This window comes from Rhamphochromis sp. 'chilingali' (assembly GCF_963969265.1).
Source record: "Rhamphochromis sp. 'chilingali' genome assembly, chromosome: 18".
NCBI lineage: Eukaryota > Metazoa > Chordata > Actinopteri > Cichliformes > Cichlidae > Rhamphochromis > Rhamphochromis sp. 'chilingali'.
This window is the reverse complement of record NC_137945.1, coordinates 4,130,695-4,151,813: the sequence shown is the minus strand read 5'-3', so window position 1 is coordinate 4,151,813 and position 21,119 is coordinate 4,130,695. Positions and strand designations below refer to the sequence as shown.

Below are 21,119 nucleotides of genomic sequence, written 5' to 3'. Positions count from 1 at the left end.
CCCTTTTCTCAACGAGAAGTCGGGGCTCGGGAGAGCCTGAGTGCCCTGGAGGGACTTTCCCTGCCGGTTACACGATGGACGGGTGGCAGAACTGGAGGACCGTGTGCCTGGCGGGACTGTCGATCAAGGACGCTGAAGATATCTACCTATTCGGAACCATGATAACAGGGTTCATGCTGATCGGCGTTGGCTTAGCCCTGGTTTATCAGAGAAATAAGAAAGCGGAACCGGCTGTTCAAACCCCCACAAGGCTGCCCGCTGGATTCGAAGCGACGGGACGAGGTGCGACCTCTCACAACGAACGTAATATGGTCAACACCTTGGAGACGCTTACAGCTGCTGTGAAGGCTCAAAACAACACCATTGAGCGTATGAGGGGAAACATCAGAGAGAGGCCTGCTCAAAATGAGACCCTTGAGCGACAGTTGGAAAACATCGCGGAACGGATCACTGCAGTTGTGAGGTCTCAGAATCAAAAGACTGACAACACCACGGAACAGAAGTTTGATACCATCATGGGGAGGCTCGCAGCTCTTCAACGGGAGATCGAGAGACCAGCCTCGGAGTGCTAGAATTCGAGCTGCTCACAAAGGAGAAATCAACAATATTCAACATTTGGACACCACGGCTCCAGCTGCAGGCCCAAGGCTGGAGCCCACCAAAACAACTCCCTGATAACAACTGTGTGATGACTATTCTTCCCGCCCCATGAAGGACACCTGGATTGGCTGGAGGACTGTTTACTTAGCCTGATAGGCCGAAGGACACTGTCTCAGCTAAACTATGGACACGCACACACACACACTTACACTGATAAGCACTCACTCATCCCCCTCCCTTTCCAACGCCTTCGATGCTTGTGCCCTACCGGGGATGATAGCAGTCAACTGGACCAGCACAGATGCTGCAGGACCGGATGCGCTGTCTACGCCGGCTCTCTCTTACCCTTTACCCGCCCTGTTGCTTGTCTCGTGTTTCTATGGTGTATTGATAGTCATGTGCTTTTGTGCTGAGGTGTTTTTTCTGTTATCAAACTGTTCTCCCACTAGGAGCTCAGTCTGAGTGGAGTTTTTTTTCTCCTCCTCTTACCTCATGTAGTGTATTTTCGTTGTTTTTTTCCTATCAGCCTACCTTCTGACATGTCTGCCCAATGTGATGTTTGTGTAAAGTTGGTCAGAAGGTTCCTTTGTGAGTGCGCATGCGCCATTAGCGTGCTGCCTGCTGTAACCCCTAATTTCCCTCGGGATGAATAAAGTATTCTGATTCTGAAAACCCAACAATCCCTTTGGTGACAGTGGGAAGGAAAATCTCCCTTTTAATAGGAAGAAACCTCCGGCAGAACCAGGCTCAGGGAGGGGCGGCCATCTGCCACAGGCGGTTGGGGTGAGAGAAGGAAAACAGGAGAAAAGACATGCTGTGGAAGACAGAGATTAATAACCACTAGCATCCCCAGGCTTCTACCTTTCTACCTATAAAACCCGAGAGCAGTCAAATGGTGGAAGTGGAAGCTAAATTGGCTAGTCATCCATATGTATATTAGGTCGTTACCTAGGAATTCTGGAGGGAGGGGAGTGGGGGTGAGTGATTGAGGGGGTGGGGGAGTGGAGTGTTTCAGTTTGCCATCTTAGGGAGAAATCAACACATGTCCTTTGTATGTCCTTTGTTGCTGACATTTATTGATGAAAACAGTACAAAAAACCAACCATTTGTACACATATTTACAAATAATGATAAAAAGTGAGTGAGTACATTTCAACATTTTCAGCAATCACTCACAATCCTGGCACTGCCACGGTATCTGTCGTCTGCATTTACCACATGTGTACCTGTAGCAGTGAACACATCGCACAGTGGCCTGATTTTTTTTGCATCTGTGTACTTGGATTTTAGGTCGCAAGCCACCCAAAACTTGCTCCATGCACCACTCAGCAGGCCATTTGTAAATATGTGTACAAATGGTTGGGTTTTTGTACTGTTTTTATCAATAAATGTCAGCAACAAAGGACATACAAAGGACATGTGTTGATTTCCCCCTAAGATGGCAAACTGAAACACTGAAACACTCCACTCTGCTAAAAGCGGTGAGCTTCCTTTTGTGTTTCATCTTGATGCATTCTCAATCATCCAGGGAAACAAATCTCCAAAAGTCACCAACTTGGAGTGTTTCAGTTTGCCATCTTAGGGAGAAATCAACACACATGGGTGTATGTCCTTTGTTGCTATAACTATATATTTTAGTAAAAGGGAAAGTTTGAAGCCTAATCTTAAAAGTAGAGATCGTGTCTGCCTCACCAATCCCAACTGGAAGCTGGTTCCACAGAAGAGGGACCTGAAAACTCACAGCTCTGCCTCTCACTCTACTTTTAAATATTCTAGGAACAACAACTAATCCCTGTCAGTACTCTTGCTGCAGCATTTTGGATTACCTGCAGGCTTCTCTGGGAGTTTTTAGGACATCCCGATAATAGCAAATTACAGTAGTCCAGTCTAGAAATAATAAATGCATGGAGTAGTTTTTGAGTGTCACTCTGACAGGATATACTCTCCCCTCCTCCCAAACATCTCCCAGTGTCACAGTGGATCAGGTCAGGAGACAACTGAGGAAGCTTTGCCCCAGAAAGGCAGCAGGCCCAGACAAGGTGTGTCCTAGGATGCTAAAGGCGTGTGCTGCTGAACTTGGGGAGCCGCTACAACGAGTCTTCAACCTCAGTCTGCGACTGGGGAGAGTGCCCGCCCTATGGAAGACATCCTGCATCGTCCCGGTCCCCAAAAAGAACCGGCCCAATGAGCTGAATGACTTCCGACCGGTGGCACTGACGTCACATCTTATGAAGACTCTAGAGCGGCTCTTCCTCAACCTCCTCCGACCACAGGTACAACATGCCCAGGACCCACTACAGTTTGCATACAAGGCGGGTGTCGGAGTGGAGGATGCCATCCTGTACCTCCTACACAGAGCCCACTCACACCTGGATGGGGGAAAAGGCACGGTCAGGATCCTGTTTCTTGACTTTTCCAGTGCCTTTAATACCATCCGGCCCTGTATGCTTCAGGAAAAACTGAACAGGATGGAGGTGGACCCCTGCCTGGTCGCTTGGATCTCCGACTACCTCACCGACAGACCACAGTACGTCAGGCTGAAGGACATCACGTCTGACACAGTGGTCAGCAGCACAGGAGCACCACAGGGAACTGTGCTGTCCCCTCTTCTCTTCACCCTGTACACCTCTGACTTCTGCTACAACTCTGAATTATGCCACATTCAGAAGTTTGCAGACGACACAGCCATCATGGGGTGTATCTTGGATGATCAGGAAGAGGAGTACAGAAGTCTGGTGAGGAACTTTGTCGCATGGAGTCACACAAACCACCTGCAACTCAACACCTCAAAGACTAAGGAACTGGTTGTGGACTTCGGGAGGTCCAGAGCAGGTCCACTGCCGGTTCAGATAGAGGGGGAGGAGGTGGAGGTGGTCAACAAGTACAAGTACCTCGGGCTGTGGGTGGACAATAAACTGGACTGGTCATGCAACACAGAGCACCTGTATAAAAAAGCACAAAGCCGACTGTACTTCCTCAGGAGGCTGAGGTCTTTTAACATTTGCAGGAAGCTCCTGAGGATGTTTTACCAGTCGGTGGTTGCTGGAGTCCTTTTCTATGCTGTGGTGTGCTGGGGGAGCAGCACAGCAAAGAAGGACTCATCCAGGCTGGAGAAACTGATCAGGAAGGCTAGCTCTGTGGTCGGCATGAAGCTGGACACTCTGGTGACAGTGGCAGAGAAAAGGACACTAAAGAAACTGATGGACATTATGGACAATGCCAGGCATCCTCTGCACACGGCCATAAACAACCAGAAGAGTCTGTTCAGTGACAGGTTGCTTCTCCCCAAGACAAGAACTAACAGACTTAAAAACTCCTTTGTCCCACACGCCATCAGACTGTTTAACTCCTCTCTGGAGGGGAGAGGGAGGGGAAACAGGAGGACAAAGGAGGGGGGAACAACTAAGCTGTAGTGCCTCTTCACCTCACTGTACAATACTTTTGTAAATAGTCAACAGTGCAATAGACCTCAATACTTGAAATGTGCAATTCACTTGTATTTTTATTTTTTTATTCCCATTTATTCCCTTCGTATATTTTATTTATATTGTCTCTGTATTTATTTATATATACATATATACATACATACATACATACATGCACATACATACATACATACATACACACACACACATATATATATATATATATATATATATATATATATATATATATATATATATATATATATATATGTGTGTGTGTGTGTGTGTGTGTGTGTGTGTGTGTGTGTGTGTGTGTATATATAATATTCTGTAACTTCTGTCGGTGCTGTGCTTTTTTGGAAATCGAATTTCCCAGAGGAACCCACCCGAGGGATTAATAAAGTTCTATCTTATCTTATCTTATAGGACAGTATCTGGTTAGATACCATATTTCTAGGTATTGTAGGGCCAAGTATAATCAGCAGCAGAAAGATAGAGGTCACCCAGGTCTTTATATGCATGTTATCTGGCTTCATTCCATTATTGTAAATTTAAATGTTATTATCAAACGATCAGACAAGAGAGGGTTTACAGAACAACAACTCAAACCACAACTTTAATTTTGGAAAATGATCTTTTAATCTTTTTATATCTCAAACACAAATCAGATTTTTGATACCTACAGCAACTTTGTTAAAATATAAAAGATTTTAAAGATCTTATTTTTTCATAAATTTCAGGTCAGAATTTTCAGTAAGCTGCAGGAACCCTGTTCAGTGTCAGAACAGCCAAGTCTCCTCTGATAAACCTCCATCTGTGTCACTGAGAACATATGTCATGTCAGTTTTTGGTTTGATATACAGGAAATGACATCATGGATCAAACTCTTTGTCATTAAACTATTTCTTTATTTAACATTTCAAATTTTGTATTAACTGTTGAAGGATTTCATAACACAAACAACCTGAACCAAAAAAAAAAAAAAAAAAAAAAAAACACCCAACAAAAACACATGGATCAAAATACATTCAATAAAAACATAATAAGAGGAAACAGATTTTTTGATTCAACTGCTGGAACAAAGCTAACCACTCAACACCAACACTACAGTAGAACAGTTTAGAAAGCTTAAAATGTAACAAGAGGCACATTTTCATTCATAGCTGCCTCATCAGATCTTTACAGGAGATTCACTGTGAACTCTGTGGAGCCTGATCTCAAGGGTTTTAAGTCTGACCCTGAAACCAGACGAGGATCTTTCTGTCTCTGCAGCTTCACAGAGATGGGAGTGATTTCAGTCCTGCATGATCACGCTGATGTTTGCACAGAGCAGACAATGTGGTGAATATTTTGGCACATTGGTAACAGTGAAAGAGTTTATTAGTAACGTGGGATCGTTTGTGTTTGGAGTATGAACTGAAATTCCTGAAGCTCTTGTCACACTGGTCACAGCTGTAGTTTCCTTCCATGTGTGTCCGTTCATGACAGTTACGATTAGCTGATTGTGGAAAGCTTTTGTCACAGTGTCTGCACTTGTATGGTTTCTCTCCTGTGTGGACGCGTTTGTGTCTTTTAAGCTCACCTGCAGAGGTGTAGGATGACCCACACTGATCACAGAGATGCTTTTTGACCCCACTGTGAAAGAGTTCGTGTCGTTTTAAGTCACGTTTTGTGGGGAAGCCTTTCCCACATTCTTTGCAGTAGTTCATTTTGTCTCCAGTGTGTCTACGTTGATGTAGTTTTAGGGCATTTGAATGACTGAAAGTTTTTCCACAAAGGTCACAACGAAAGTCTTTCCCACCACCACAGCGACGACAGGGTTGAGAACTGGATCCATCTGTGTCGCTCTGCTTCTAAACAAAGACACAAAGACAGTGTAAGTCAGTCCTTCAACATTTTCATCCTGAACGTCGCCTGAAATAAAGAGCATCTCTGCAGACGTCCAATTACATTTTACTCCTTCAGTTAACAGTTTACTGGGCTATACAAACACACACTGTGGTACCACACCCTTGTGAGCATCAGTTGAACAGTATTGTATCTAACCAGATTCTTACTCTCGGTGGCATTACCTTGGCCTCCAGTAACACTGTGGGGAACTTTGGACTCATTTTGGACCAGGACAAATTCTGTCGCCTCTTTGGTGACATCTGCTGTTCACAATATGTAGAGCAGCTTGAATCTACAAATTATGAAGTGCTTCCTTGTAATTACCCACGCTGCAGAGCTCAGTCCCGTCGACTGAGTTTTATAGAGTGGGCAATTATAAGGAAACACTTCAGTAACTTCCAGTAACGCTGTGAGGAACCTTGGAGTCATTTTGACCAGGACATGTCCTTCAATGCACATTAAACAATTCATTATTATCAGGAAGTCCTAAAAACTCACTGAAAAGCCTTCAGTTAATCCGAAATGCTGCAGCAAGAGTCCTGACAGGGACTAGAAAGAGAGAGCATATTTCTCCTTCATTGGCTTCCCTTCATTGGCTTCCTGTTTAATCCAGAATTGAATTCAAAATCCGGTCTTGAATAATCAGGCCCAATCTTATTTTAATGACCTTGTAGTACCACATCACCCTGTTAGAGCACTTTGCTCTCGCACTGCAGCCTTACTTGTTGTTCCTACAGTATTTAAAAGTAGAATGGGAGGCAGATCGTTCGGTTTCAGGCCCCTCTTCTGTGTAACCAACTTCCAGTTTGGATTCAGGAGACAGACACTATCTCTACTTTTAAGATTAGGCTTAAAACTTTCCTTTTTGCTAAAGCATATAGTTAGGGCTGGACCAGGTGACCCTGAATCCTCCCTTAGTTATGCTGCAATAGACATAGGCTGCCGGGGGATTCCCATGATGCATTGAGTTTTTCCTTTCCAGTCACCTTTCTCACTCACTATGTATTAACAGACCTCTCTGCATCGAATCATATCTGTTATTAACCTCTGTCTCTCTTCCACAGCATGTCTTTTATCCTGTCTTCCTTCTCTCACCCCAACCGGTCGCAGCAGATGGCCGCCCCTCCCTGAGCCTGGTTCTGCCGGAGGTTTCTTCCTGTTAAAAGGGAGTTTTTCCTTCCCACAGTCGTCAAAGTGCTTGCACATAGAGGGTCATATGATTGTTGGGCTTTTCTCTGTATGTACTATTGTAGGGCAGGGGTCGGCAACCGTAGGCACGTGTGCCACAGTTGGCACACGAAGGGTTAACTGATGGCACGACCAATGCTGGACTGGCCATCGGGCATTTGCTCGGTGGCCCGGTGACTTTTTTTCCCCTTTGTAACGGTATAAACAATGAAAGGTGGTGGATTGGCCAGATGCTGTAAAAATAACTCAGTTGTTTGGTGGTGGCTGTGGCGGAGCTTCCTCAGATTCAGTAAAATTAGCAAGTGGTGGAGGCCAGCGGGTGGATGAGGGAAAGGGGAGGCAGGAGGAGGAGACACCCGAGGCGGCCGCCGGTCCGAGTGTCAGGTGACCTGAACTTCAGGTAAGAAGTTATGACCTGCAGTCTATCTGGGTCAGATATAAACCAAGTTTAGGTGGAGTTTATTTTCGTTGTGCTGACTTTTTACAGTCAGTTACAATAACTCGTACTGCGTGCTAGCTAGCATGACGGAGTTCCTATACAGCTGGGTGGGTGCTTTGATGTTAGTGATACCATAGTGAACTGTATTTTATTCATAAGGTTAGTTAGTAGAGTTGCCTGTAAAAAGACGAATCGTCCCTCATTCAGAGAAATTATTACGCGTTTCGTATTAAGGTGAAAAGGAACAGAGTTTGTCCCGAACTTCAGCTAGAAAGAAAAAAAGACACAAAGATTGATTTATTCTGTCTTTACGCTGCACAGCTGCCTCTTCTTCTCTCATTCTCTCCCTCCCTCTCCTGTTGCTACTGATCAATGATCAGCTGATCAGCTTTCCTCTCTTGTTTGTTTATCGCCCACTTTGCGCCAGAGAGGGGAAACCAGCGGATGTCGTGCTAAACAACAGCAGCACGTTTAAGCTCGATCAGCTGTTGTTAGAATTTATTTAATATTAATTTCTAGTATCAGCTAATGTTTGCAGGAGCCACAGCTGTAAAAGCTGCTGGTCATGATGTCGGTTTGGATATGTGGTGAGAGGGAAACATGCAGATGAAACCAGGAGATGTCCTTACTGAATCATCAGAGCTGAACAGGTGATGGAGAAACAGGTTTACCTTTTAGGTGACATGAATGAGTTGAAGTTATGAACTGTTTCTGAGAGACAAATAACACCAGGATCCTTTTCTAAGTAACTGACAGCTGGTAACTGTGCAGGGGCGGGTCTAGCAAAGTTTTGCCAGGGGGGCCAGGTGGGGCATTAACAGGGAAAGGGGGGCACAAAGAAATATTTTCTTATTCTCATTTAAAATGTCTGGCTGTTATTAAATAATTATCTGAAGCTTACAACCAAAGTTTTTATCTGACATGAAATGTATAGAAGCAGCTGGAATCCATAGATGTGCGTGTTCACGGAGCTTGCATTGTCACCTGCTGGACACTACCTGACAAGTTTAACTGTCTTCAGAACATTGCAGAGGCCTTGTTGACAGTATTTGGTTCTACATATCTGTGTGAGCAGATTTTCTCTCACATGAAGAGTGTCCTCACGTAGCCGTCTGAATGCTGGACACTGGGAGACCTGTGTCTCCGAGTGGGAGACCAGAGATCACATTAGCATGTGTATCTCTGTATTAACAAACATGCCATATTGGCCCAGTTTATTTTTCTTATCATTGTTGTGAGGAGACCATAAATAGCATTTGTATTTTCTGTATTTGCTGTTGTGGAGTTCTTGTTATGGATAAAAAGTGTCTTTTTTTTTGTTTCAAAATAGCTGCTAACTATTCGCTGATAGCTGTCAACATCTGTGAACAAATATAATTCTATAAAGTTGTTCTATGTAGTGTGTAACTGTTAATATAGAGCGTTATTAAATTTATTGCTAATACAATCATATGGCACACTGACTTCTGAGGAAATTTTAAATGGCACTGGCCATCAGAAAGGTTGCCTAAATCTGTTGTAGGGTCTACCTTACAATATAAAGTACCTTGAGGCAACTACTGTTGTGATTTGGCGCTATATAAATAAAACTGAATTGAATACCATGAAACTACGTGAATTTTAAATAACACCATATCAGTTTTCAGCACTTTCAGTTTAGTTTTTTAGGATCATTTAAACAAAAATGATAACTAAAATGAAAATCTGAATAATCACACAACACCGTCTCTCCATTCTGTAGAACTCTGCTTATTAAATTGTGTTAGCAACATGCTAACACGGTTTAATGAGCAGAGTTGTTCCAAACAGTCAGGCTAAAATGACACGATAAAAATATAAAAACATACCTCACAGTAACTGCACTTGTAGAGTCTCTTTCTGGTGTGGATCTGTTGGTGTAGTCTCAGGTAATGTGGAGCTTTAAAAGTCTTCTCACACAGATCACACTTATAAGGTAGTTCCTCAGAGTGGGTAAACATGTGACGTTGTAACTTTGCGTCTGTTGTAAACTCTTTGCCACACTGTTGACAGCTGTACACATCATGTCCGGTGTGAATGCGTAGGTGTGTATTTCGGCTCTGTTTCAGGCTGAAAGATTTTCCACAAATGTCACAGCTGTATGCTTTAATTCCAGAGTGGGTAACTAGATGACTCTGTAAGTGGCCACTTTGAGTAAAAGCTCTGCCACACTGATCACAGCTGTACACTTTAACTCCACTGTGGATGACTTGGTGTTTTTTTAGACCATTCTTCCGAGAAAAAGTGTGTCCACACTCGTCACAGCTGAACGGTCTCTCTCCAGTGTGGATGACCTGATGGTTTTCTAGTGAAGCCTTCCTAAGAAAATCCTTCCCACACTCGTCACAGCTGTACGCTTTAACTCCACTGTGGACGAGTTGGTGTTTTTTTAGACTACCCTTCCAGGAAAAACTCTTTCCACACTCGTCACAGCTGTATGGTTTAACTCCACTATGGAAGAGCTGGTGTGCTTTTAAGCTTCCAAACCGGGTAAAAGACTTTCCACAGTCATCACAGCTGAACGGTCTCTCTCCAGTGTGGATGAGTTGGTGGGTTTTTAGTGAATCCTTCCTAGTAAAATCTTTCCCACACTCATCACAGCTGTACGCTTTAACTCCACTGTGGATGAGTTGGTGTTTTTTTAGACTATCCTTCCAGGAAAAAGTCTGTCCACACTCGTCACAGCTGAACGGTCTCTCTCCAGTGTGGATGAGTTGGTGGGTTTTTAGTGAATCCTTCTTAGTAAAATCTTTCCCACACTCATCACAGGTGTATTTCTTCTCCCCCTTTGTTCTGTGAGGTTTGTCGGCCTCCTGAGAGCGCTGACTTCTCGCTCCATGTTGGTCCTGCAGTGACAGAGATACAAACACAGGCAGTGAGTGAAATGTAGGGCTGGGCATCATCACTGATTTCGATTCAGGGAAATTTTGCCTCAGACAGTCAGAAATATTAGAATTCTGATCACTATGTACTTATCAGTACATATCTGTATTTTATATTTCTAAAATGAAAGCTGACATGTGTGAGACTTCATCAGAGGTGTAAGCAGCACAGCAGATGCCTTTGTGTCAAAGTAACTGAGGATAAAACAGAAAAACATGAAGGAGAATTTTCTGGCCTGGGTTTAAAAATATTCTGCAGTGGATCAAACACGAAAGAAAACCATTAATCAACATATGAACATTACCTGATGCTGCTGAAGTGAAGCAGAGCAAAGTTACAGAGGTTTTATTACAGACACGGCTAAACGTTTTGCATAATTTAAAAAAGTTTACATTTGTTCTGTATTGAACAGCAGAAATTAGGCTTTGTTGCTCGAAGTGAAAAAACAAAAAACAGCACCCGACAGAGCTGTAAACAATGGAGAGAGAGAATTCTGCTGGTTTAATAAATTTTATTTTGGAGAGAGACAAAACCGGCAGCTTCAGAATCTAGCGCCGAAAAAGACGTAAACACAAAGAGCGGACCGGCGAACGCATCAGAATCAGTGAGCTGCCGGCTTTCAGCCCCGATGGCACGGACGTCTTTGTTTACGTCTTTGTGCAGAATCCGTGCACCTGCTCTCATTTACTGTTTTAGCCGTTTGGTGGTTGTTGAAATTTTCTGAGGTTTAACCTGAGATTGTAGCGTTTTCAGGATTTTAATCAATTGATATCATGTTATCCAAGCTACAATCAATTTTAATTGATAAAACCCTCCCCGATTGAAATGCAGTCGTGAAACAAACTGTCATTACTTGAAGCTTTTCAACAGTCCTCTTTGGTGACATCTGCTGGTCAAAATATGAAGAGCAGCTTGAATCTACAAATTATAATGAAGCGCTTCATTATGTTTAGTATCATGTGACAGTTCTGTCTGATATCAGGCTACTGTTGTGTTGCTTTGCACATGTATTTTCTGTGTGATTGAAAAGGTTTTGAAATTTCATTAATAAATAATTTTGATGAATATCCTTATTTAAACATGTGCTATGGTGTGGTTTCTCTTTGCTTGTGACTTCTTGATGTTTGTAAACATAATAGATGTAAAATAAAAAAAAACATAGTACATAATAAAATACAACACAGTCATATAACAGGTTGGGAGGATGAGAGTTTTAGACGTGACTGATTATTTGGTGAAACTGTGATATTTTCCTCACCTTCTGTGTTGAGCTCATTGTTTCCTCTGTAGTGACTCAGCTGAACCCAGATGGCTGAAAATGTTCCTCTGCTGCTCCGTCAGACTCTTCTCCTCCTGCTGATCAGCTGGGACACAAAACAGATCTTTGTAAGGCTCCACACTGCACTGAAGAGTCAAAGTGTCTCATATGTTCATCTGACAACACAAAGTACAAATTTCACTCTGATTGCTTGTAGAAATCTTGTGAGACGTGTTGTGCTGCAAAGTGTCTCATATGTGTCCTGTTTATTTTCTGCGCTTTTGGTCACTCAGACCACATCACTTTCTCCAGAGATCAACTGCTAAACATCAGGCAGTCGCCTCACTATAGTTCTTATCCATTTTTCACAAACCCGGAAAGTTTTTTGGAGATTTTAGTTGGAGGCGCAGCAGCTCTCTGTGGCTCCTGGAGAAGATGTAGACAGGGCAGGTGCGCTGGTGAAACTACGTCGGCGAGGATTCCGCACGGCACTCCCCTCCATTCACCTCACGAATCTCCGCTCTCTTCCAAACAAAGTCGATGAACTACTGCTCTTAAAGCGGACTAACAAGGGCTTTGCACGCTCTGCTGCCCTCTGCTTCACTGAAACCTGGCTCGGTGAGCGAGTCCCAGACGCTGTCTTAAATCTGCCGGGCTTCCAACTTCACCGGACGGACCGCGAAACAGAGCTCTCAAGGAAAACAAAGGGTGGTGGAGTCTGCTTCTACATTAATGAAGGTTGGTGTACTGATGTCACAGTGTTACAGAAACACTGCAGCCCACACTTGGAAAGTTTTTTCATCAACTGTAAACCTTTTTATTCACCGCGGGAGTTGTCTTCCTTCATGCTGGTCGGAGTTTACATCCCTCCACAGGCCAACGCGAACAACGCACTGTGCGAGCTGGCTGACCAGATTACTACCCTGGAGAGGAAATTCCCGGATTCCTTTACAATTATTCTTGGGGATTTTAACAGAGCAAACCTAAACTACGAACTCCCTAAATACAGACAGCATACTGTATAAACTGCCCCATCAAGGACAACATCATACTGGATCACTGTTACACCACTCTAAAAGATGCCTATCGCTCTGTGCCCCGGGCAGCTTTGGGACATTCTGATCACTGCATGGTCCATTTTATTCCAGTTTATAGGCAAAAACTCAAACGTGCGAAAACTGAAGAAGTGGACTAACGCAGCAAAGCAGGAACTGCAGGACTGTTTTGACTCCACTAATTGGACTGTTTTTGAAGCTGCATCTGAGAACCTAGATAAGCTCACGGACACTGTGACATCATACATCAGTTTCTGTGAAGACGTGTGTGTGCGCCACAAAGACCTTTTGCACATACAACAACAATAAACCATGGTTCACTGCTAAACTCCAACATCTTCGTAAGGCCAAGGAGGACGCCTACAGAAGTGGTGACAGGGCCCTGTACAAGCAAGCTAGGAACACACTGACCAAGGAGATCAAAGCAGCTAAAAGGATCTACTCCCAGAAGCTGGAAGAACGGCTCTCAGTCAACGACCCAGCGTCAGTGTGGAGGGGCCTGCAGGAAATCACCAGACGCCCCCCACCCACTATTGAAGGAAACAAAGACCTGGCCAACGAGTTAAACACTTTCTACTGCAGGTTTGAGACGGACAGACTCCCACGCCCCACCCTCCCCAGGGACATTGCTTCAGACATTGACCCCCAACACACCTTCCACCTCTCCCCCCCTTCACCCTCCCCAATCCAGACCCAACGACCACCCCCACCCTCCCCAATCCAGACCCAACGACCACCACCACCCTCTCCAATCCAGACTCAACCACCTCCACCACACCTCTCACCCCCCTTTCTTCCTCCCTGAAACTAAGAATACACACTCAGGATGTGAGCCGACTATTCCAGAAACAGAAGCCCAGGAAAGCCCCCGGACCAGACGGTGTCTCACCCTCCTTTCTCAAAACCTGTGCTGAACAGCTGGCTCCCATCTTTACTCGCATCTTCAACACATCCCTGGAGCTGTGTGAAGTTCCCTCCTGCTTCAAACGCTCCACCATCATCCCTGTTCCCAAGAAACCCACCATCACAGGACTGAATGACTACAGACCTGTCGCCTTGACGTCTGTGGTCATGAAATCCTTCGAACGACTGGTGTTAGCCCATCTGAAAGACATTACAGGCCACCAGCTGGACCCTCTGCAGTTTGCCTACCAGGCAAACAGGTTGGTGGATGATGCAGTGAACATGGGGCTGCATTACATCCTGCAACACCTCGACCGCCCGGGAACTTATGCCAGGGTCCTGTTGCCAGGGTCCTGTTTGTGGACTTTAGTTCGGCTTTTAACACCATTGTGCCTGAACTTCTCTCCTCCAAACTCTCCCAGCTCAGCGTGTCTCCAGCTACCTGTCAGTGGATCACCAGCTTCCTGACAGACAGAAAGCAGCAAGTGAGGCTGGGGGAGATCACCTCTGAAACCCGGTCCCTCAGTATTGGTGCCCTCAAGGATGTGTCCTCTCACCACTACTGTTCTCCCTCTACACTAACGACTGCACCTCCAAGAACTCGGCTGTCAAACTCCTAAAGTTTGCAGATGACACCACTGTCATTGGCCTCATTCAGGATGGTGATGAGTCTGCATACCGGCAGGAAGTTGAGCGGCTGGTACTCTGGTGCAGTCAGCACAATCTGGAGCTGAACACTCTTAAAACTGTAGAGATGACAGTGGACTTCAGGAGACATCCCTCAACTCTGCTCCCCCTCACCATATCAGACAGCCCTGTGTCAACTGCGAAGATCTTCAAGTTCCTGGGTACAACCATCTCCCAGGACCTGAAGTGGGAGACCAACATCAACTCCATCCTCAAAAAGACCCAGCAGAGGATGTACTTCCTGAGACAACTGGGGAAGTACAGTCTTCCACAGGAGCTGCTGATCCAGTTCTACACTGCGGTCATTGAGTCTGTCCTGTGCTCCTCCATCACAGTCTGGTATGGAGCAGCCACTAAACAGGACGCGCAGACTGCAGCGGACTGTATGGGCAGCAGAAAGGATCATCAGCGCCCCCCTGCCCTCCATCCAGGATCTGTACCTCTCAAGAACCAGGAAACGGGCAGGGAAAAATCATCACAGACCCCTCACACCCTGGACACAGACTTTTTGATCTGCTGCCCTCTGGCAGACGGTACAGAAGCCTGCAGACCAGGACCACCCGACATAGGAACAGTTTCTTTCCCCTCGCCATCTCCCTCCTAAACAGTTGACCTGTCACACTGCTCCCACTGCCAGACTGCAACTGCACCTTATGTACATTCTGCAGTATTCATTCCACCTCACTTCATTTCTGTATTTTATGTATATAAGTTTAGATTAGTTATTTATAGTTTGTTTACACAGCTTTGTGTATGTATGTGTGATTTACATTGCTGTGCTTGAGAGCCTCCATCTACCGGAACCAAATTCCTTGTATGTGTCTGCACATATACTTGGCCAATAAACACGATTCTGATTCTGATGTTCATCTGACAACACAAAGTACAAATTTCACTCTGATTGGTTGTAGAAATCTTGTGAGACTAGACATGGAGAAGCTGCATTCAGCTTTTATGCTCCATATATCTGGAACAAACTCCCAGAAAGCCTCAGACCAGCTGAAACACTCAGTTTATTTAAATCCAAGTTGCAGACTCACCTGTTCTCAGCTGCATTTGAATAAAGCACCAAATCTGCACGGTTTTACTTTTAAGCTTAAATTTCAAAACCTACATTTTAACTACTGATTTTATGTACTGCCCCCCCCCCCTTTTTAAATCATGCTTTTTATTTTTTTGTTTTTTAATGTCTCTGAAAAGCACTTTGAATCAACTTGCTGTTGAATGGTGCTATATAAATAAACTTGCCTTGCCTATAGAAAGAAAACTGAACAGAACATCTGAATTCACTTGATGCTAAACATTCATTTCATAGAATAGTTTTTGTTGACATCTTCCTGTGCATCACTTTACAGCAGTCAGACTCATTAAAATGAGACTTTGTAGGAGTTCACTTCCTCTCATGTGTTCATCCACAGCAGCTGGACAATAAAGTTTATTGTGACCCTGATACTGCAGCAGATCGCTCTCATCCATTTCCTGTTATCACTTCAAATAGAAATCAGGCTGTAGAGTGTCAAACTCTGGCCCGCGCGCCAAATTTGGCCCGCAGCCCAATTACATTTGGCCCGCAAAACCATAGGCTTTGGAGCGTGATGTCATGGTAGGGGGCGTGGTCATGATTTTTCGTTGAGCTGCCATCTTAGTAGGCGAAACAAATGGCTACAGGAGTGAAAGCACACGGAAACATCAGCTATGGCTCGTACTTGCTGTGTTGTCAGTTGCAATGTTAGATCCCAAGATCGGGAAGGGAATAACCTGGAAAATGGGCTCTTTTTATCGTTTCCCCTCCTGGAAGCAACGTGAGGAATCTCACGTATCTGATGTAACCAAACGAAGACATCAAGCTTGGATAGCAGTGGTGAGACGAGCTGATATCGAGTTCTCTGCCATCGTTTTTTGTTGGTGTGCTCTCCACATTTTCATTCCGGTAATTTCTAAAGAAATTCATATTGCTCTTTATAGGCTTTTCGACGGCCCGAACACGGACACACTGTCGGAGCTTAGCGATTCTGATGTGTCGGCTCCGCTCTGTGTTTACGTCTTTTTTGCGCTGATTCTGAGCTGCAGGTTTTGTCTCTCTCCAACCAAGATTCACCGAGCCAGCAGCAAAGGAGCAGCAAACTGCGCTTCACATTTGATCAATGTCGTCATGAATTCCCTCTGACTTTTGCTGTTTTGCTTCCACCACGATAAAAATCACACTTCCTGCACAGCTCTCTCTCTGATGAAGTCTCACATGTATCAGTACTGATAAATGATCAGAATTATAATATTTCTGACTGTCTGAGGCTAAATTGAATCGAATCAAGTCTTTGAGAACCGGAATCGAATGGATTATAGAAATCAGTGATGATACCCAGCCCTAGTGAGCAGCCTAGGCCTGAGAGAAGTGGATGTAGCTGTGGATGAAAAGAACTATTGATAACTTTTTTGTTAAGTTAAGGCCTGATCCTTCTGAAATTCATAGCCAGTGCTCGGAAAAAGCACAGTGTATCCAGGAAACACATTATATGCTGCAATAAATGCACTGCCCAAGTGTCCCCTCTCCCCACTGTCTTTCAGCAGCAGACAGCAGCAAACAGGTCGTCAGAGGAGCCGAAATGATGATTAAGTTTAACATTTTCTACAATATTGACAAAGCACTTTAAGCACAAGTTTGTTAGTTAATAATTTAGAAATGAATATTGTCTGTATGGACTCCCCCCCCCAAAGAAAGTGCACATGTAAAACTGCGGTGTTAAGCGATGCGGTTGAAAAATTTGAGTGCGCCTAACTTTTGTGCCGGTGTTGTGCCCAAAAGTGATTGTCTGCCAGAAAGTGATTGCCGTCCGCGGGAGCGCGCGCAGCTGCTTAAAGCTGCAGCGCCCGGATTACTTCCGTTGCCAGCTACTTCCGTGCAACTGATATAACGTGGGGGAAAAAAAACCCCAAACACATTTATGCCTTTGTTATTAGGCAAAGGTATGCATTTATGGAGCTTTAATTTTTAAAGTTAGGCGTACCGGTGCGCCCATGTCAAAAAGTTAGTCTAGAGCCCTGCTCACAGTAAAGTTAGCTCGGTGCTTACCTTTAGATGAGCCCACAAACCGAGAGAAACTCCGTGATGAAGCTTTGGCTACGTTCACACGTACACGGGTATTTTGAAAACGGAGATTTCAAAATAGTCACAGTCACAGTGTGATGCCAAAATAGGACCACACCTTTGACGCTGCGTTTTTCACGTTTTCCTCGTGCACACGTAAACACAAAAACTGACTTTTCGAAAGTATCCACCCTGGCAGGCGTTTTTCAGTGTCCGAAAACGCCGTTTACGTGTGGACGAAAGGTGCAAACTAGTGATGGGACGTTCTGTATCGAGGGTTCGGAGCGTGTGTCGAGTAATGGAGGGGGCGTTTCCGCGATGCGCGTATCGAGGCTTGCTTCATTTATGGGAGGAGCTGAAAATGATGACGTCCGAAGCCTCGCTGCCCGGCTGTACCACGTGACTGGTTCATGAAGTGGTTCGAACTTTGCCGCGAGATATGACAGCGATATAAACCCCTCAGACTTCATTCAAAAATGTGGGTGTTTGATGGAGAGTTGCGGTTAGAGAGAGTTTGGAGACCGTTTGGAGGTTTATGAGAGTGAGGAGAGAAAGTCAGGAGAGAATGGAGCCAGCTAAGAAGAGGAGGCTGTCCTCCCCTGTGTGGGAACATTTTGATCTTATTCCTCCCAACAAGGTATGTAAATTTCTACAGAAGATGTATTTTCATGATACTGATGGTGCAATACAATTTATGTTAAGCTGTCTGTACTTTTGTACAAGGTGAAGTGTTTGCTATGTGCCAGGGAGCTGGGATATAACAACAACACCTCATCCATGCTTAGGCACTACAGAGCTTTGCATGAGAATAAGGGGGACACCGATTGTGGAGCAAGACCAGGTGAGCCATCAAATGCAATGATAATATAGGATGCAGTAATGTTACTAAATGATATAACAATATTATACAACTGTTATAAGTTACGTGTGTGATATTTATATTTGTGCTTTATCTTTATTGTCTTTCCTCAGGAGAACAATCTCAAATAGATGAAGACCTGGTCAGCATGGTGATTGAGGACTCCCAGCTATTTAGCATTGTGGAGGACAAAGGATTCAAAAGATTTGTTAAATCATTAAATCCCAGCTATGTTCTCCCCACTAAAAAGGTCATAAAAGCAGTGAAAATTTAGTTTTTACAGAATAAAATGTGAACAGGCAGGACTGAGGCCTCAGTGTGTAGCTGTCCATACCTCAACGTTACAAAAGCACAACTACTGTCCACACCCCAACCACACCTCACCTCACAGTAAATGATCGTTTCCATTTCAAGCATTTCCAAATAATCATTTCCCATACTGCCACTATAAATATACACAGTATACTGCCATCACTACAATATACATGTTTTACACACTCCTTTTGTTGTTGACATTTACAGGCTGTGTGCAAAATGCCACACTCTTCAAATTCATGCCAGCTATTATTTTTACGTCCAGTAGGTGTCCTGCTAGAGCAAATGAAGCTTCATGAAGCTTCGCGTTGGGGTGAACCAATTGGATGAAAAGCTTCAGTGCTTCATGGGGCTTCATCTGCCCATCACTAGTGCAAACGCATAGAAAAATCTGCGTTTTCAAAAATACCCAGGAAACAGATGCGGGAAACGTTGGTAGTGGTATAGTTTGTAGTGATGGTCCGCTTGAAGCTGATGCTCCGGTGCCTGTGTCAAAAAAATCAACACACTGCTTCATAAGCTCTGTATCGAAGCTTGATTCGTTTGGCCAGAGTCACGTGATCAGTGACGTCCGAAGCGTCGTTTAGAACGTGACTACTTCGGGGTCTCGTTCAATGCTTTATAAGGAAGTGAATAATTCGCAGGATTTGTGGAGTGTTTTGATGGTGACAGGTAGCAAACCACTGATATTTCTACTGAGAGACATGGAGCCAGCGAGGAATAGAGGAGGTTCTGTTGTGTGGGAGTATTTTGAGTTCATTTTGGTCATTCGGGTGGGTTTTCCAGCTTTGTGTTCTGGCTGTTTGCTTTTGTTTTGTGCGTGTTTATTTTATCTGAAAACGGGAAAAACTCAAAATGTCAAAAATCTGTTTTTCATAATATAAATATCATCAAATATCTTTAGAAAAACTTCCATTTGACTCGTTACATTTAATGTTAAAATATATATATTTTATTTTTCAATTAATCTTAAAATGTTAGTCTGCCAAATGTGCAGCAATTTCATGTATTTATTCTCTTTAGCTGAGTTTGTGGGGCCCAGGTAGACTGTATAACTGCATCTCTACCAGTTTCTCTGCACTCCAGCCTCTTCTGTTCCACGTGAAGGGATTTTCCTTAATGCAGGAGAAATTATCTCCATGAAAAGGAACAGTTTCAGCCATCGCACAGTGGAACAAATTCTCTTCTTAAATAAAAATGAAAAAGGGTTACCTTAAATGCATCATGTTTTTAGTTTGCAAGTTCATAAGCATTTTCCATTTCACAATCAATTCTACCCGCAGGTCAGAAATATGTCTGGGAAAATTTCCCTAATATAATATAAATACACCCGTCTTGCGATTAATTTCACAAGTGCATGGAGACAAGACCTCACAGCAGAATCATACTCCATAATGTGTTGTACAGTATTATATGTATATTATATGTAACGTCGTGTTTTCCAATTATTGTATTTACCAACATCAAGAAGTGAAAAGCAAAGAAAGACCACACAATGGTGCGTGTTTAAACAAGGAAAATTTGCTGGTCGAAATTATTCATTACACAAATAAACCACATTTTTTAACCCCAAAAAATACACGTTCAAAGCAACACAACGGTGGCCCAATATCAGAGAAAATTCCACTCTGTAGAGTGAGTGGGCAATCATAATGAAGCAGTTGGTTTTATTTTGTGGATTCAAGCTGCTCTTCATATTTTTGGCCACCAGATGTCACCAGAGAGGACTGTGTTGAAAAGCTTCGAGTAATGAACCGTTTTTCAATACAAGCTTCAGAAAGCTTCATTTGGCCATCACTAATAGTTTGTTTTGCTCCTCTGAGTTCACTACTTTACTCGCTGTGGATGAAAAATTGATATGATTATTAGTGTTAGTAGGACAGAGATTAAGAGTAGAATACGGCACAAAATGAAGGAACGCTGGCAAAAGCAATGGGAGGAAGAGAGGAAAGGGTGATGGTTTTACAAAATCCAAAGGAAATTGGGAGACATGAGAAGTACAGGAAGAAACAGGAGACTGTTATATCTCGACTTAGATTCGGACACACTGGTTTTAATACCACATTACTTTTAATAGGAAAACACTGTACAGTGGAGTGTGACTGCAGTAGGAAACAGGAAATAATGTTTTATTGCATTGTCAGAAGTATGATATTGAAAGAAGACAACTAATCAAAATGCTGGCCGATATGAGAGTAAAACTGGACTTGATTTATTTATTTTGCATGAGCTCTATAAGTAAAAGCTACTTTTCCAGCTATCCAAAAACATGCATCTCAACTGGAAACTCAAAGTCACCCACTGAAAACTGACTTAGTTTGAAAATAAAAGAGACCATTTAAAGATTCAACCAATGCTGATATTTGAATCTATCCAAAACATGTCTAGTTAATGATAAAGGACTGAACAGGTCTCCTTTTTGTTTTTGCTTCTTGATTTAAAAAAAGGACAAATATACTTGCCTACATATGCTATTCTACATGCTTTTAAACCGTTTAAAATTACAATTCATAG

General features: G+C 43.6%; 1 protein-coding gene and 1 long non-coding RNA gene across 3 annotated transcripts; one reads left to right on the top strand and one right to left on the bottom strand.

Annotated features, from left to right (window-relative positions):
- Nucleotides 1–4,669: 4,669 nt before the first annotated feature.
- On the bottom strand, nt 4,670–18,039 carry LOC308386371 (uncharacterized protein). Of its 2 annotated transcripts, none has more exons than XM_080865857.1 (4): nt 17,417–18,039; nt 11,702–11,807; nt 9,390–10,406; nt 4,670–5,875 (listed from the first exon to the last, which is right to left on the bottom strand). In XM_080865857.1, the coding sequence occupies exons 2-4, from the start codon at nt 11,717–11,719 to the stop codon at nt 5,300–5,302; spliced, it is 1,611 nt and encodes a 536-aa protein (XP_080721983.1). In that variant the 5' UTR covers nt 11,720–11,807; nt 17,417–18,039; the 3' UTR covers nt 4,670–5,299. The 2 variants fall into 2 exon arrangements, with proteins under 2 accessions (XP_080721983.1, XP_080721982.1); XM_080865856.1 differs by having other exon boundaries at nt 4,671–5,878.
- LOC308386378 lies at nt 17,932–18,972 on the top strand. Its single transcript, XR_013969788.1, has 3 exons — nt 17,932–18,068; nt 18,155–18,272; nt 18,404–18,972. It is a non-coding gene; the product is annotated as an uncharacterized lncRNA (long non-coding RNA).
- The last annotated feature ends 2,147 nt before the right edge of the window (nt 18,973–21,119 follow it).

Excerpts from the sequence above, each read along its gene's own strand:
- LOC308386371 (XM_080865856.1), bottom strand. Across the intron at positions 5,879-9,389 it reads ACAAGTGCAGTTACTGTGAG|AAGCAGAGCGACACAGATGG; the intron begins GTATGTTTTTAT and ends GTCTTTGTTTAG.